This window comes from Ciconia boyciana, chromosome 11, assembly GCF_034638445.1.
Source record: "Ciconia boyciana chromosome 11, ASM3463844v1, whole genome shotgun sequence".
Lineage (NCBI taxonomy): Eukaryota > Metazoa > Chordata > Aves > Ciconiiformes > Ciconiidae > Ciconia > Ciconia boyciana.
In genome coordinates, this window is record NC_132944.1 from 4,600,804 (window position 1) to 4,613,069 (window position 12,266).

General features: G+C 51.7%; 1 protein-coding gene across 1 annotated transcript in view; it reads right to left on the reverse strand.

Moving 5' to 3' along the window:
• Positions 1 to 12,266, reverse strand: part of BSN (bassoon presynaptic cytomatrix protein) — a 96,615-nt gene that overhangs the window by 39,824 nt on the left and 44,525 nt on the right. Inside the window, exon 3 of the mRNA XM_072875699.1 lies at positions 5,587 to 6,366. Within this exon, the coding sequence (XP_072731800.1) occupies positions 5,587 to 6,366 (780 nt within the window). The remainder of the gene's footprint in view (positions 1 to 5,586; positions 6,367 to 12,266) is intronic.

A 12,266-nucleotide genomic window follows, 5' to 3' on the forward strand; every position in this document is an offset into this window, starting at 1 on the left:
GAGCTGGAGGCACTCTCTTAACCCGGCTAATCCTCTTTGGCCAGGAGCTGTCGGCTAATTACACGCCCAGTGAGAGCACGGACCCTCGGGAAGGGGGCAGGGAGGCACGGCAGACCGGGGGTTGAACACAGGCTCGTGGCTGCCGGCTCCCACCTGCAGCGAGGGTAGGCAAGGCAGGAGCCCAGCACTGCTCCCCACTCGTTTTTTCCCCCCTTCTATGAAATTTATGTGCCAACACTGAAATAATTTTGGCACAAAACCTTTCCTCAGCCCCCCTTCTCTAACCCATCCTCCAGCTGCCAGCAGCAACACCCTGTTCTGCGCAAAGGCTGATCTCACAGAGATTTTTCCATCTAATTGAACTCCCTCTTTCGCAGGCGTTCCTCCCTGCAGCCAAGCGCAGGAGCCGCCGCGGTTGCTCCTGCAAGTAGGGCAGGCTCAGCCCCATCCTCGGCGTCAGCGTCTCGAACCCGAGCTGCACAGCATCATACTGTGGGGAGCTGTTCTGCTCGGGGCCCGGTTTTGCCCAGCGGGAGGTCTTGGAGCATGATGGAAAGCGAGGCCCAGGGCTTTCTGGAAAGTGCTCGATACCGTGATTCACAAGCTCTTTGCAAGAAAGCCATCTGAACGGGCTTGTTTGTACCTGGCTGCAGGTACAAGGGGAGAAGCAGAAGGGGAACATGTCCCACAAAGGACCCAAGCAAAGGCTGTTCCTGCGTCCTGTTGACTTGTGATATCACATTCAGGATAATGTATGTATAATGCACATAATGCATTATTTTATATGCATATAATAATGAACATACCAGCATTCACTGGTGAGACCAGACAGATGCAGCAGCACACCCCGACAACACAAGCGCTAGAAAAAGGATGCTTTTTGTAACACATGGGGAAAGCAAGAAAACAAATGCAATTTTAGGATGCAGATGCTGCGTGGCAGGTACCACAAATCAGTAAGAGGACCCTCCTGAGGGGAAGGCACCCCTTGGGGGTCACCACCTGGCACCCAGGGAGCAGCAGTGTTCTTCAATGAAACTTGTCACAGCTCCTGTTTCAGGCTGGTTAATTAGGCAAAGGGGCATCCTGCCATGCTTATTTAGCAACACAACGTGCCTAGTTCATTTGTTCCTTAATACAAAACCCTTGGAGTCAATCGGGGTCAGTCAGGGTTACCAGGAAAGCATTGTGCAGCACAGGGCAATCACACTGCAAGCCAGCTCTCGCCAGATCACTTGCTCCCTCAGACTCTGCTGTGAACAGGCACGATTTCTTAAATCCCCAGTGAAACGGCCCAGCATTTGGTCTTCCTGCAACAGAAACCGCTTTTCTGCCTGCATGTCACCAGGCTGAGGCTGTAGGGAATTTGGGAGAGCCCCAAAGCGACAGCTCTGACTTGGTGGGAACAGCTCATGGTGCTGTTCCCAGGAGCTGGCTCCTGGGGGAGGTGTGATGAGGTGGGAGGAAGCTCCAGGCACCTGTACGTCTGGTAATTCACATAAACAACTTATTTAAAGCTGGGTAACGTGTATCATGGTGAGCAAGGAAGAGAAGTGGAGGTCAGGCACACTTTTGGGCTTCCTCTCTCTGCTGGTCATCCACAGCCTCCAGAGCCATGGGCCACCACGGCCCACACGCTTCCCCTGGGATGTGCTGCCAAAATGCCATGCTCGTACCTGAACCCTTCACGGGTCCTAGGCTCCCAGTCCTCACCATCATCTTCTGACCATGCCCAGAAACTCTCCAAGACCCAGGGCCAAAGGAAAGCCAGCCCTGCTGGTGGATCTCGTGGGAGCTCTGGGCTTGGAGGCACTACCCAGCTGCTCACAGGCAGGATGCTCTTGGAGCAACCTTCAGCTGGACCAGCCTGCGCGAGCACTCAGCCCCCGGCAGTGCAAAGACAATGACAGAAGTGCAAGTCACCCTTTTCTTTTGGTGGCTCGGTACCTACGCAACTCAGCTGGTGAGTCCGCAGAAAAGAAGCAATTTTAGTATTTTCTTCTCTTTTGCTAGGTTTGAGTGCGCTCGGCTGAATGAAGCGCTGGGGAGGAGGCAGCTCCTTGGATACCTCCCCAGGCGGCTGCAGAGGGTGGGAGGGGACGACAGGGACCTGGAGCCTCCAACTCCATCTTTAGATCAGGAGTGGGATGGGGATGAAAATACCATGGGTAAATAACAGCACATCTTTCCAGGGAAATCAGAAGTTTTAGGGGGCTGCAGATAGGGGCAAAAGCCTTCCCTGCTTTCTGCATTTCACTCTGTTTTCTTCTCCCCATTTCATAACAGCGATCATCAGACAGCGACACCTCCCGCATCTCCCCACTGCTGAGAGCGGTCCAGACGTTTGACCAGTTGCCCCTCCTGACGTTGACCGTGTGTCCAAGTAGTTGGGACCTGTCATGTCCCACTGGTCACCCATCCACACAGCAGAAACAGACACAGACACGCAGCAGGAGGTCTGCTTCCAGCAGCACGCAACAGCCTAACACGGTCTCACCTCCATCGGCAGGCTGGTGCATCTCATGAGGTCTCTCTAAGCACGCAGCTCCCCTTCCCGAAGACCTGCTCTGGCCACGTGCTCCCCCCAAGATCCACCTCAGCTACTTGCAGGGACTAGTCCTCAACAGCCACGATGAATTTGGAGGCGAGCGCACGCTGAAGCACTAGGGTTAGCGTGTGTTAGGATGCCCTTCACCCTCAGCATTATGCGTGATGCCACCACGGAGCTGGGGTCCCCCCAGGGAAGCGGTGCTGCCAGCGTGCCCTCTGGCTCCCATCCTACTACTGGGGTCATCTAGGCCCCCAACAAGTACCAGTCTCAGTTCTGGTGGCGTTTCCCACTGAGCTGCGACAGCCCGCACCGATAGACGAAGAGCAGTCTCCCTCAGCGCAAGTTCATTAGTGCCTCTGTGGCAGCAGAGGTGACCTAGTTAGCGAAAATACTTGTCCTGTGTGAGTATGCAAACATTATTTAGGGTTTTTTTCCCCTCCCAAGATGGTTATACAGTTTTGCTATGAAACTATAATCGCACACAGCCCACCTCCAACACTGTGACAAAGCCTCAATTGCTTCCAGTGACGATACAACTTTGTTTGCAGAAAATGGATTCTTTTAGCACCGTTTTGCTGCAGAACTCCATCCTTCCTCCAAAAACCAGGCCACCATGGCCCATGCCCTCTTCCTCCCTGTGACTCACATTGTTTGAAGCCGGGGGTGAAGACTTTGCCCGGGTTCCAGTGGTACATACAGAGGATGCTGCCAGTCTCACCCGCAGCTCGCGCTCCTCTGCACATACCCGACCTCGGCTCAAATCTCCTCATTAGTTTGCATGCAGCTTCCAAGGGCAGTTTACAGTAAAGGTCCTAATTCATAAAGCAATTAATGGATCAAGCCTCGCTACTTCAAAGAGCAAGTTCTGGTATTTGTGTGAATCTTGGGGCTTGGGACAAGCTTGTGTAAGCTGCGGGCAAAAAGAGGATCAGACCACAAAGCAATTTCCTCAGAAGATCAAGCAAACCTGAAGCCCGACTGCATTAACAGATCTTGCAGTGTTGTCCTTTTCACAGAAAGCATTTGTTAAGAACATTCACAGCTCAAGTGTTGCATTTATTCCTCAACTCTTAAAAAAATAAATCCCATAAACCAACCCATCTATTCTGAGCTGGATAATGGTTCTGTGTAAAGGGAAACAAAACCCAAGACACCACAAAGCCCAGGTGGGACTTCACTGTGGGTCTTCACTCTATGTGAAGGCACGTGGATATTGCAGTGATGAGCAGTAGCAAGAAACTCTAAGACGGCCATACGCGCAAGGGTGAGTTTGCCAAGGGTGTCTGAAGGCGTTTACTCAAGAGCTGAGGAAGCCAAGACAGAGTGCAGCCTTCAAAATCTGAAATTTAATCCCAGTTGTCAGCTAGTGACCCTGGAGACAAGTGCTGGGGAGAGGTCACCTTTCTGTGGTACCTGCAGAGAGCACCATGTTATCAGGTACAACCCAACCCCAAATTAATTCTCTAATTAATTAGTTAACAGGCGGGTGCCAAGGGGAGCACATTAAAGCCATTTAATCAACCCGTGAGCTTTCTGACAAAACACATCATTGCCCAAGGGCACGCCAACCCAGGGCTTCAGTCCTACCCAAGGGACTACACAACGCTTGGACACCTTCTCTTCTCACCCAAGCCCTCAGGGTAGGAAGGAAGCAGTAGTAGGAGCAACAAGCAGAGCGTTTCAGTCAAAAACAGCATTAGGTACAAGGAGGTGGCCATCTCACAGGTTTACACCTCCACACCCACACTGCGCGCCGTGCTGGGAGAGCGGCTCTCCGCTGCCGCGAACGTGACCATGAACAGCAGCAGCTTCAGGAAGAGGAGAAAATTACTGGGTGTAATTGAAACTGCAGGGAGGGGCTAGGGACATAAAATGTAATTATCCGCCATGGAACGCAGCCAAGATTAGCAATCCTACTTCTGGTCATTTAGAGTTCCCATTAACTTTTCCATGTGCTGATTATATCGGTTTTGTGTCTTACTGGCTGCGAGATGCAGCACTTCCAGAAGCAAGCCCTGGGCGTCCTCTCATAATGGTCTCAAAACGCCTGTAGAGGAGGGATTGAGGGTCTAGACTTTAACTGAGGTCTTCCCCAAGGGTCTGGAAGATCTCCCTCCCTGGCTAGCAAGGGGGGAGGAGAGAGTAGGAGGATGCTCCATCTGAGCTCCACCAACTCCCCTCCAGGCATTGGTGGCTAGAGTTGGCTTTTTGGTGCTTGGGAAGATGACCTGGGTGGGCATCACAACAATTCAGAGACCTCCTAGACTATAGTTGGTGAGACTGGGTGGACCTCGGACCACCTGCACCTCCTTCTCCTCTCCTTGCACTCCATCTCAGCAGGCTGCATGATCCCCAGCCAATTCATATCCAGACGGCACCACGGACGTCTCCACACCCATCCTCTGCTCAGCCCCCTCCCCTGCCCTGGCCCCAGGCACGACAATGCAGGGTCCTTGCCATCTGGAGAGGGCAGCAAACTCCAGCGGGACATTGTGTGCCCTCAGCTGATTTGAAATCCTCTTGCTGAGGTCCTGCCACCTTCCCGCCCTCTACCATTTTCCTTGCACCCTCACCATCTGAGGATGCAGGAGCTGTAGGACATCCTTCACCAGCCTCCTCCCAAGCCTGGCTAAGGTGTCCATCCACAGCACCGTGAGGAGGATGCTTGTTGGTGACTCTGGCACCTGCATGACCTGTTTCTATTTCCTCACCCTGTCCACTGACTCCTTGAACACCTTTGGGGAGCAGTGGGCACTGCTGGGGGTGCCCCGAACAACGGCCACCCCTTGCTCCACTCCTCGTGTGAAACCAGCATGAAATCAGTGTACACATATGAAATCCATGTCTTTGTCAAGAGGTAGAGGACCATGGCCTCCAACCCTGGGGCTTCCCCCGGGGGGGACCTGCCTTCAGCAGCTTCTTAAAGGCTTTTTTAAACCTTTGAAGGAAAACACACCATCTTTTCCTCTATTTTAAGTGAGGAGAGAGCACTGACCCTCAGCTCAGAAGGCGCCCGCCCCCGCCAGCCCCCTTACCTCCACCAGGTGAGGTGTGGGGTTGAAGCCACACATATTGCAGACCTGCTGCCGGCAGGTCGTGCAGGTGTTGTAGTTGGGGGGCTCGCCGGAGCCCACGTTAATCTCCGCCTTGCAGAGGGGGCACGAGACCCTTGCTTTCGGCACTTCCTTTGGCTTGACGCCCTGCTCCGGCTTGCCTGGCTTTGCGGCCGGTGCAGCACCAGCCCGGCCCTGCGCCCCTGGGGCTTTGGGACCAGCTTCTTTGCTGACATCGCTGAAGATGATTTTTGGAGGCACTTTGCCAGGAGACGGCTGGCTCGGAGGGGGGGCCTCTGGCTGGACAGACATGAGTGTGCTCGCCTGGGTCAGCAGGGACGCCCCAAAGCCAAAGAGCTTCCCTGTAAGCCCCTCCTGGGGCTGCTCTTGTGCTCCAGCCCCGGGGGCCGGGGCAGCAGGCTTTGCCCCCACGTCTCCCGTCTTTCTCTGCTCAGAGGAGGAAGGCTTGGCTTGCTGATGCTGCGGGGAGGACCTGGCCGCCTCCTGAGGTTTTGGCTGGCCTTGGCCATGCGGTTCCCTCTGTGGCATCGCAGGGTGAGGTTTGGGTGGCTCGGACGGCAGGGCGCGGGAAGCCGGTGGGGACTTATCCACACCCGGGGGTGGCGGGTGCTTGGCCGGGGAGTGGGAGGGGGATGGCGAAGGAGAGTGCAGCTGCTGCTGGCTTTTGGAGCGAGGAGCAGTGGTCATGTCCATCCCCAGCGCCCGCTGCATCTGGCAGTTCAAGCACAACCATTCCTTCACCTGCAAGACAAGGAGACGACATGGGCAGTGAGTGGCAGGCAGCCCACAGGCAGCCCCAGCGCACCCTCAGGTTCCCCTAAACAAACCCTATGTAGCTATAGGAACAAGGCATCAACCCCCAAAACGTTTTGGTACCACGTTCTTCGCAAAAGTGTCTTGCAGTCACAGCGAACAGACCCCATCTGTCACAGGTACCCACGGCACAACATGCCGGTGTGAAAGCAAGCTTTAATTAGCGTTGGTTTGCTTCCAAGGCTTCTGCTGTAAAGCTCCTGCTAGCCACGAGGCTCTGCCTGCAGGCAGCGCATTTCGTGCCTCTCCTGGGGGAGAGGAGCCTTTCCAAGGGCTCCCGGCCCCATCACCAGGCCAGAAAACAGCCAGGGCCCCTCAGCCAGGAGCAGAGGGCTGGCAGGAGGTCCAGGACAGCTCTACAGAGGGATGCCACTATAATGCACATGTACAATTGCAACGCTCCCCAGTGCCAGCACACTGCCCACTGCTGCCGGGTACCTCCCGGGGGAAAAGCTGCCGTGACATGCCCGATGCTTCCCCAGGGCCAGCAGAGATGGCTTCTCTGGAACTGGTGCGGTAGTTGTGATATCCCACCCAAAAATTGGGCGCTGCAGCCCGTAAGGGACAGCAGGGAGTGGGTTCTCCTTGTGCGATGCATCTGTGCTGCTGGGCGGGCAAAGCGCCGACTGGGGAGTAAACAGTTAATTTTCACTCTTGCCAGATGAACTTTTGGATGTAAATGAAAAATACGATGCTCCCTGGCTAAGTGGTGATAAATGAAAGACTTCCCTCTCGAGAGACCTTCCGTGTGACACGCTAATGTCAGAATTAAGTTAATTAAAGAGGCTGTATGAAAGCTGTGAGCCTTCCCATACGAGGAATCCCCAGGATGCTCAGTGGCTGTGCAAATATTAATATATAGCACAGTCAGCAGGACAACCGGGTCTGCCTGCAAAAGATTTCTCCAAGACAAGCAGCTAAGGTGGCAAAAAGGACCAGAGCATTCCCCAAAACCAGAGCAGTATCCAGGACAAGCGGACCCAGTGCCTGGCAGGGGCTGCTGCATGCACAGCACCGACAGCTCCCAGCCCCTGCGCGCTCCTGGGGCTGCGTGTCCCACGGGCCAGCACACGCTGCACGAGACGCGGATTTTCCTGCCTTTCGTTTCAGGAGCAGCCTCCTCATCCCAGTGTTATGGATCACCTCTAAGGCTCGGCTTAATCCCCGCTGCAGAGACATTAACCACCCCATCGCCTCGCCAAGCCCCATGCCTCCAGGGCTGCGTGGCCTTTTGGTCCTGCAGCTGAAGGCGTGGGCGCTGCACAATTGATTCATAACCTGCCCACAAGGTTTTTGCCCCTACACTCCAAGGACAGGCACATTTTATCCTCCTTCTACTCACAAGAGCTGCCTGCAGAAACGTGCAGAGGCAGATGTGCCCTGAACCCCTCCTTACAGGTCCCCTCCCCAGGAGGACTTTCATAAAGCCCAGCCTTCAAATATTGAACTTTTTAAAACAGAGGAAATTCAGATCAACTAGGAAAGATGGATTAAAATTAAAGAGGGGGTGCATGAACAAACCTCCGCCTGCCCACTATGCCCCTTCCACTCTCTGCCCAGCACCTGGCTGGCTCATGGGGCTGCAGAGAGCTCTGCATTGCCTCTTAGTCTCCAGCAAAGCTCTTCCCACCACCTTACAAGCCTGGTTGCACGTCAGCTCTGTGCTCTTCTCAGCCTTCACTATGCTTGCTGAGCTCCCACGTCACCATCCCCACCAGCCTCTGCTCAAGTATTTCACTCAGAGCCGAGTGAAAAGCAGCTGCAATTTTTCCCCAGCAATTTTGCGTTACATGGTTGTTTCTCCAAGCCGTTCCAAACAAGCCACATTAAAGCAATATTTTCAGGAACTAAATATAATTTTTATAATTTCTTATGGTCTTGCTGTCTCTCTTCTGACATACAGAATTACCCGCGTTATTTTTACTTTCACATCCCCTGGAATTTCTTCCCACTATTCTATTTCAGGAGAGCGTCTCCCAAAATCCTGTCAGCTTTGCCCACCATCCCCATCAGCTCCGATTAAAGGAGAACCAATCCTTTCTATTCAGGTTCTCTCTCCCTGCAAAGTTCCCGGTATCTGAGAAATGCAAATCTTCCCTCTCTACATAATCTCCTTACCCGCACTTTAAGACCCTTCGGTGAGGGGGAAGAGGAGATATTCCCAGACCCACGTTGGGGCTGTTTGCACCTAGATTTTAAAGGACCACGACCACAAGGTACGTAGCAAAGGACACGCTCCACACTCCCTCTTTTGTATAGTCTGTATTTATTGTAGCCTGGCACAAGATTTAGCTTATTTTCTGGAATAGGAAAAATACTTTCCCACTCTCCTGCATAAACTTCCAAACAATCAAACAAAATAGAGGGAATCCAACTGATTGCCCTCGACTGTCTGCCAGCTTTAATGAGAAGCAAGTGCTGCTGGTGAATACCGAATGGCTCAGAGCTCCAGCTTTGCTGGTTCACCCCCTCCCCGCGCCACGCACGGTGCTTCCTTTGCCCCGGCCAAGGCTGGTGCAGGAGAACTGCTCCCCGGGCAGCGGGAGGCACCGGCCTCAGGTCCCACGGCCATGCAAGCTGCATGTGGCTCATGGACAAGCTCACCAGGATCTTCCTGAACTCAGGGGCTGGGGAACAACATGATCATTGAAGCTTTCTCACTTTCCACAATAAACCTGGCTTATGCAACCGAGACAGAAAAAAGCCAGGGGGCTTTCAGATGGGATAGAAGCCACCAAATTGCTCTCGGTGACTTGGTGAGCAACTGCTGAGGAACGCCTGTCCTGAGGAGCGTGAGAAAGCTGCAGGAAATACGGCAGCATGCTCCCAGAGCAAGCATTTGAAATGTAAATTTAGTTGGGATTATCACAAATTGCCTGACCGGCCTCTACTGATGCAACTGATGACACAACGTGTGGATTACACAGATCAAAGATGACTTAAAGGATCCTGGAGGGAAGATAGTAAAGAGGAAGGGCCAAGTCATCTTGCCAAAGATCCTTCCCCCAAGAAAGAGAAAGAAGGACGGAAAAGCCTGGGTGTAAATCTTTACTAATCCAACCCCTGAAAGTTTTAATTTGGTGGAGAACTGGGCAAATAAGACACAGAAATAGATGAAAAGGTGGACTATTCGGTTGGCTTGCATCACCATCCTCCAGACGCTCCTCGTCTTGCCTGCAGATTCGTCATGCAGGGAGAAGATGCTGAGAAAACAGTAAAGAAATAGGGGCAAGAATAGGAAAAGAATAATTTATCCTGTTGCTGCTTCATCACTGCTAACAGTCTGGGTAACTAGCAAAATGAAATGTCAATCGGTGAGAAGAGAAAAACCCAAAATTATTGAAAACTCTAGTTCCAGCTCACCTTCTGAGTGCTGAAGTCACCGTTATACCCTAAAATAAGGGGAGGTAAAGCTGCGCTCTCTGGAATAGCCTGAGACCGACTGCTCAGAGCATGCTAATCTCCTTCACCCCAGGAAATCTGACTGGGGGAAATACTGAAAAATACAAAGAAAATGGGGATGTAGACAGTAGCTCTCAAACCAAACTGATGCCTCCCTCGATGAAGAGCGAACGAGGCCAGCTAAAAGTGAAGGTGGCTGCTGCGCAAAACAAAGGGCACCATTAGAAATATAAAATCAGCAAATATCGGAGCTCAGCACACCAACATCAACCGAGAAGCTGTGAAGTACTTAAACCATATGAAAACAAAGGCGCTTCAGGAAGAAGTCTCTCGGGGAGCAGTAGGAAGGATTGATTGAGGGCATTAGGGACAAAGGCCATCCTAGAAAGGACAGAGGTCCATCACTGGGTAGAGATGGTAAAGCTGTTAATGAGACTGATATGGCAGAAGTGATGTAATTACTGTCATCGAACATTTGGGAAGAAGCAGGATAACACTCATTACGAGGATGAAGCATTTCCAACTTATTAGCAATCGAGAAGAACATTCAACAACATCTACCAGCACCAGAAGATATTTAAATTTGGCAGATCTGAATAATTTTGCATCCAAGAGATCTAAGAGAGCTAAGAAAACTGCTGCGTGCTGATGTTCATTTTTAAGAGGAAATTTTAGAAGACTGGAAAAGTCTTCTGCTTGAATATCCAAGAAGGCAGAGGTACGGCCTGAAGGTGACAGCTAGCCAGACATCTGTCCAAGACAAAGCCAGCGCTGGATTCACACAGCAGAGAACTGAAGGGCACGCATATACGCCAGTCAATGTGGTTTTAGGGAAAAATAGGTCACGGCAAGCAAACTTGATTTTATTCTCTACACATTTGATACTAGTAATGCACAGAAGCCATATCCTTGATGTCCAAAAGGTGTTTTGACCTAGAAACGCATGACATGCTGACAAAAAAAAGCACTATAAAATCTGAATAGTGAACATGCTAAATGGATTTCAGACTAGTTACCTGGCTGATCTGGGAGACAACAAGGATTCACCACTACTTGAGTATCTCACCATGGCTAACACTACTCACACGTGGTAGATTTTGGTAAAAAGATAAATATCGACGAAGACGAGTCTCTGCTGCCTGGCAAACCTGCGCTCACTCTGTGCGGGAAGCCCAGAGCTGGAGGTAGGAGTGAGGAGGTGGCTCAGTCTCCTCTTCCAGCACTGAGGGACTCCTTCCACAGCCCTCAACGGTTCCACACCGACATTTTAAGGAGATTAGTAAAACACTGCAGGAGATACAGACCGGATCTGTAAGTGATTCTAGGGATGCAGAAAATGTCTGAAATGAGAGAAGTAAAGAGGCTGATCTTTTTCGTTTATCAAAGAGAAGATTAAGAAGTGACTTGATTACGGTATAGCAGCACATTCAGGGGAAACAATATCAGGTACTAAAAGGTTCTTAATTAGGCAGAAAAAAGCATAAAAAGAACTAATGACTGGAAATGGAAGCCAAATATATTAAGCATCACTTTTAACAGCAGATGTTTCTAACCATTAAAGCAAATTATACACATGCTGTTGGGCTCAGCAGAAGACTCGGGGAGGGAAAGCTTGCAGGCCTTTCATCTATAGGGTATTTTATACCTGTACTGATCTCAAAAGCTTTGAAAGTTTGAGCCATCCCGCCTTTACTGACATTTGGTATGTCTGCATCCAACACCTGACCTGCCCCAGCCCTGCATGCAGCACCCAACACGCCCATGCCCACCAGCCTTACCCTTCCCACCGCAGACCCCTGCAAGGTCCCAGAGTATTCCTCTAACCCCCCTCCCAAATCCTGCTATTCCCCAACGCGCAGGCGGGTCTGCAACCTGCAGCATTCGTGGGGTCACGGCTGCCAGACGTGCCTCCCCCTCTCAGTGCCGCCCTGCAGCTGCCAGCGCTGACCACTTCCAAATCCCATTAGGGATGAAAACTGTCAAATCAGCATCTCCTTAAAAAAAAATGTAGGCAGGAATATACACAGCACATGCTGGCTGTGCTCAGGGCAGGTTTAAACACCGATACGAATTACAGATGGGCACATGCATGGTGGGCCAGATCCCGACCCTCTGCAGAGGGCTGCACTACAGGAGAGCAGTGTTTTGCACAGGTACGCGCAGGCGACCAAAAAGCATCCCTGTGCGCTGCGGCTTACCGATCCCTCTAGAAAAACACCTAGAAAAGCACCCAGCTAAAAATTATGTGAAGCAATAGAGACAGCTTGAGTTTATAAGGCTTCTAAAGTTATTCCACCACCACCTATTTTAGGAAACTATGTGGAAACAGCCCGTCCCCTGGATTTGTTACCAGGAGATGCAAGGGAGGACTGGTGATGTGCAGGTTGTTTTGTTCTCCTCAGGTAAGACAATACAGCTCTAAAAGT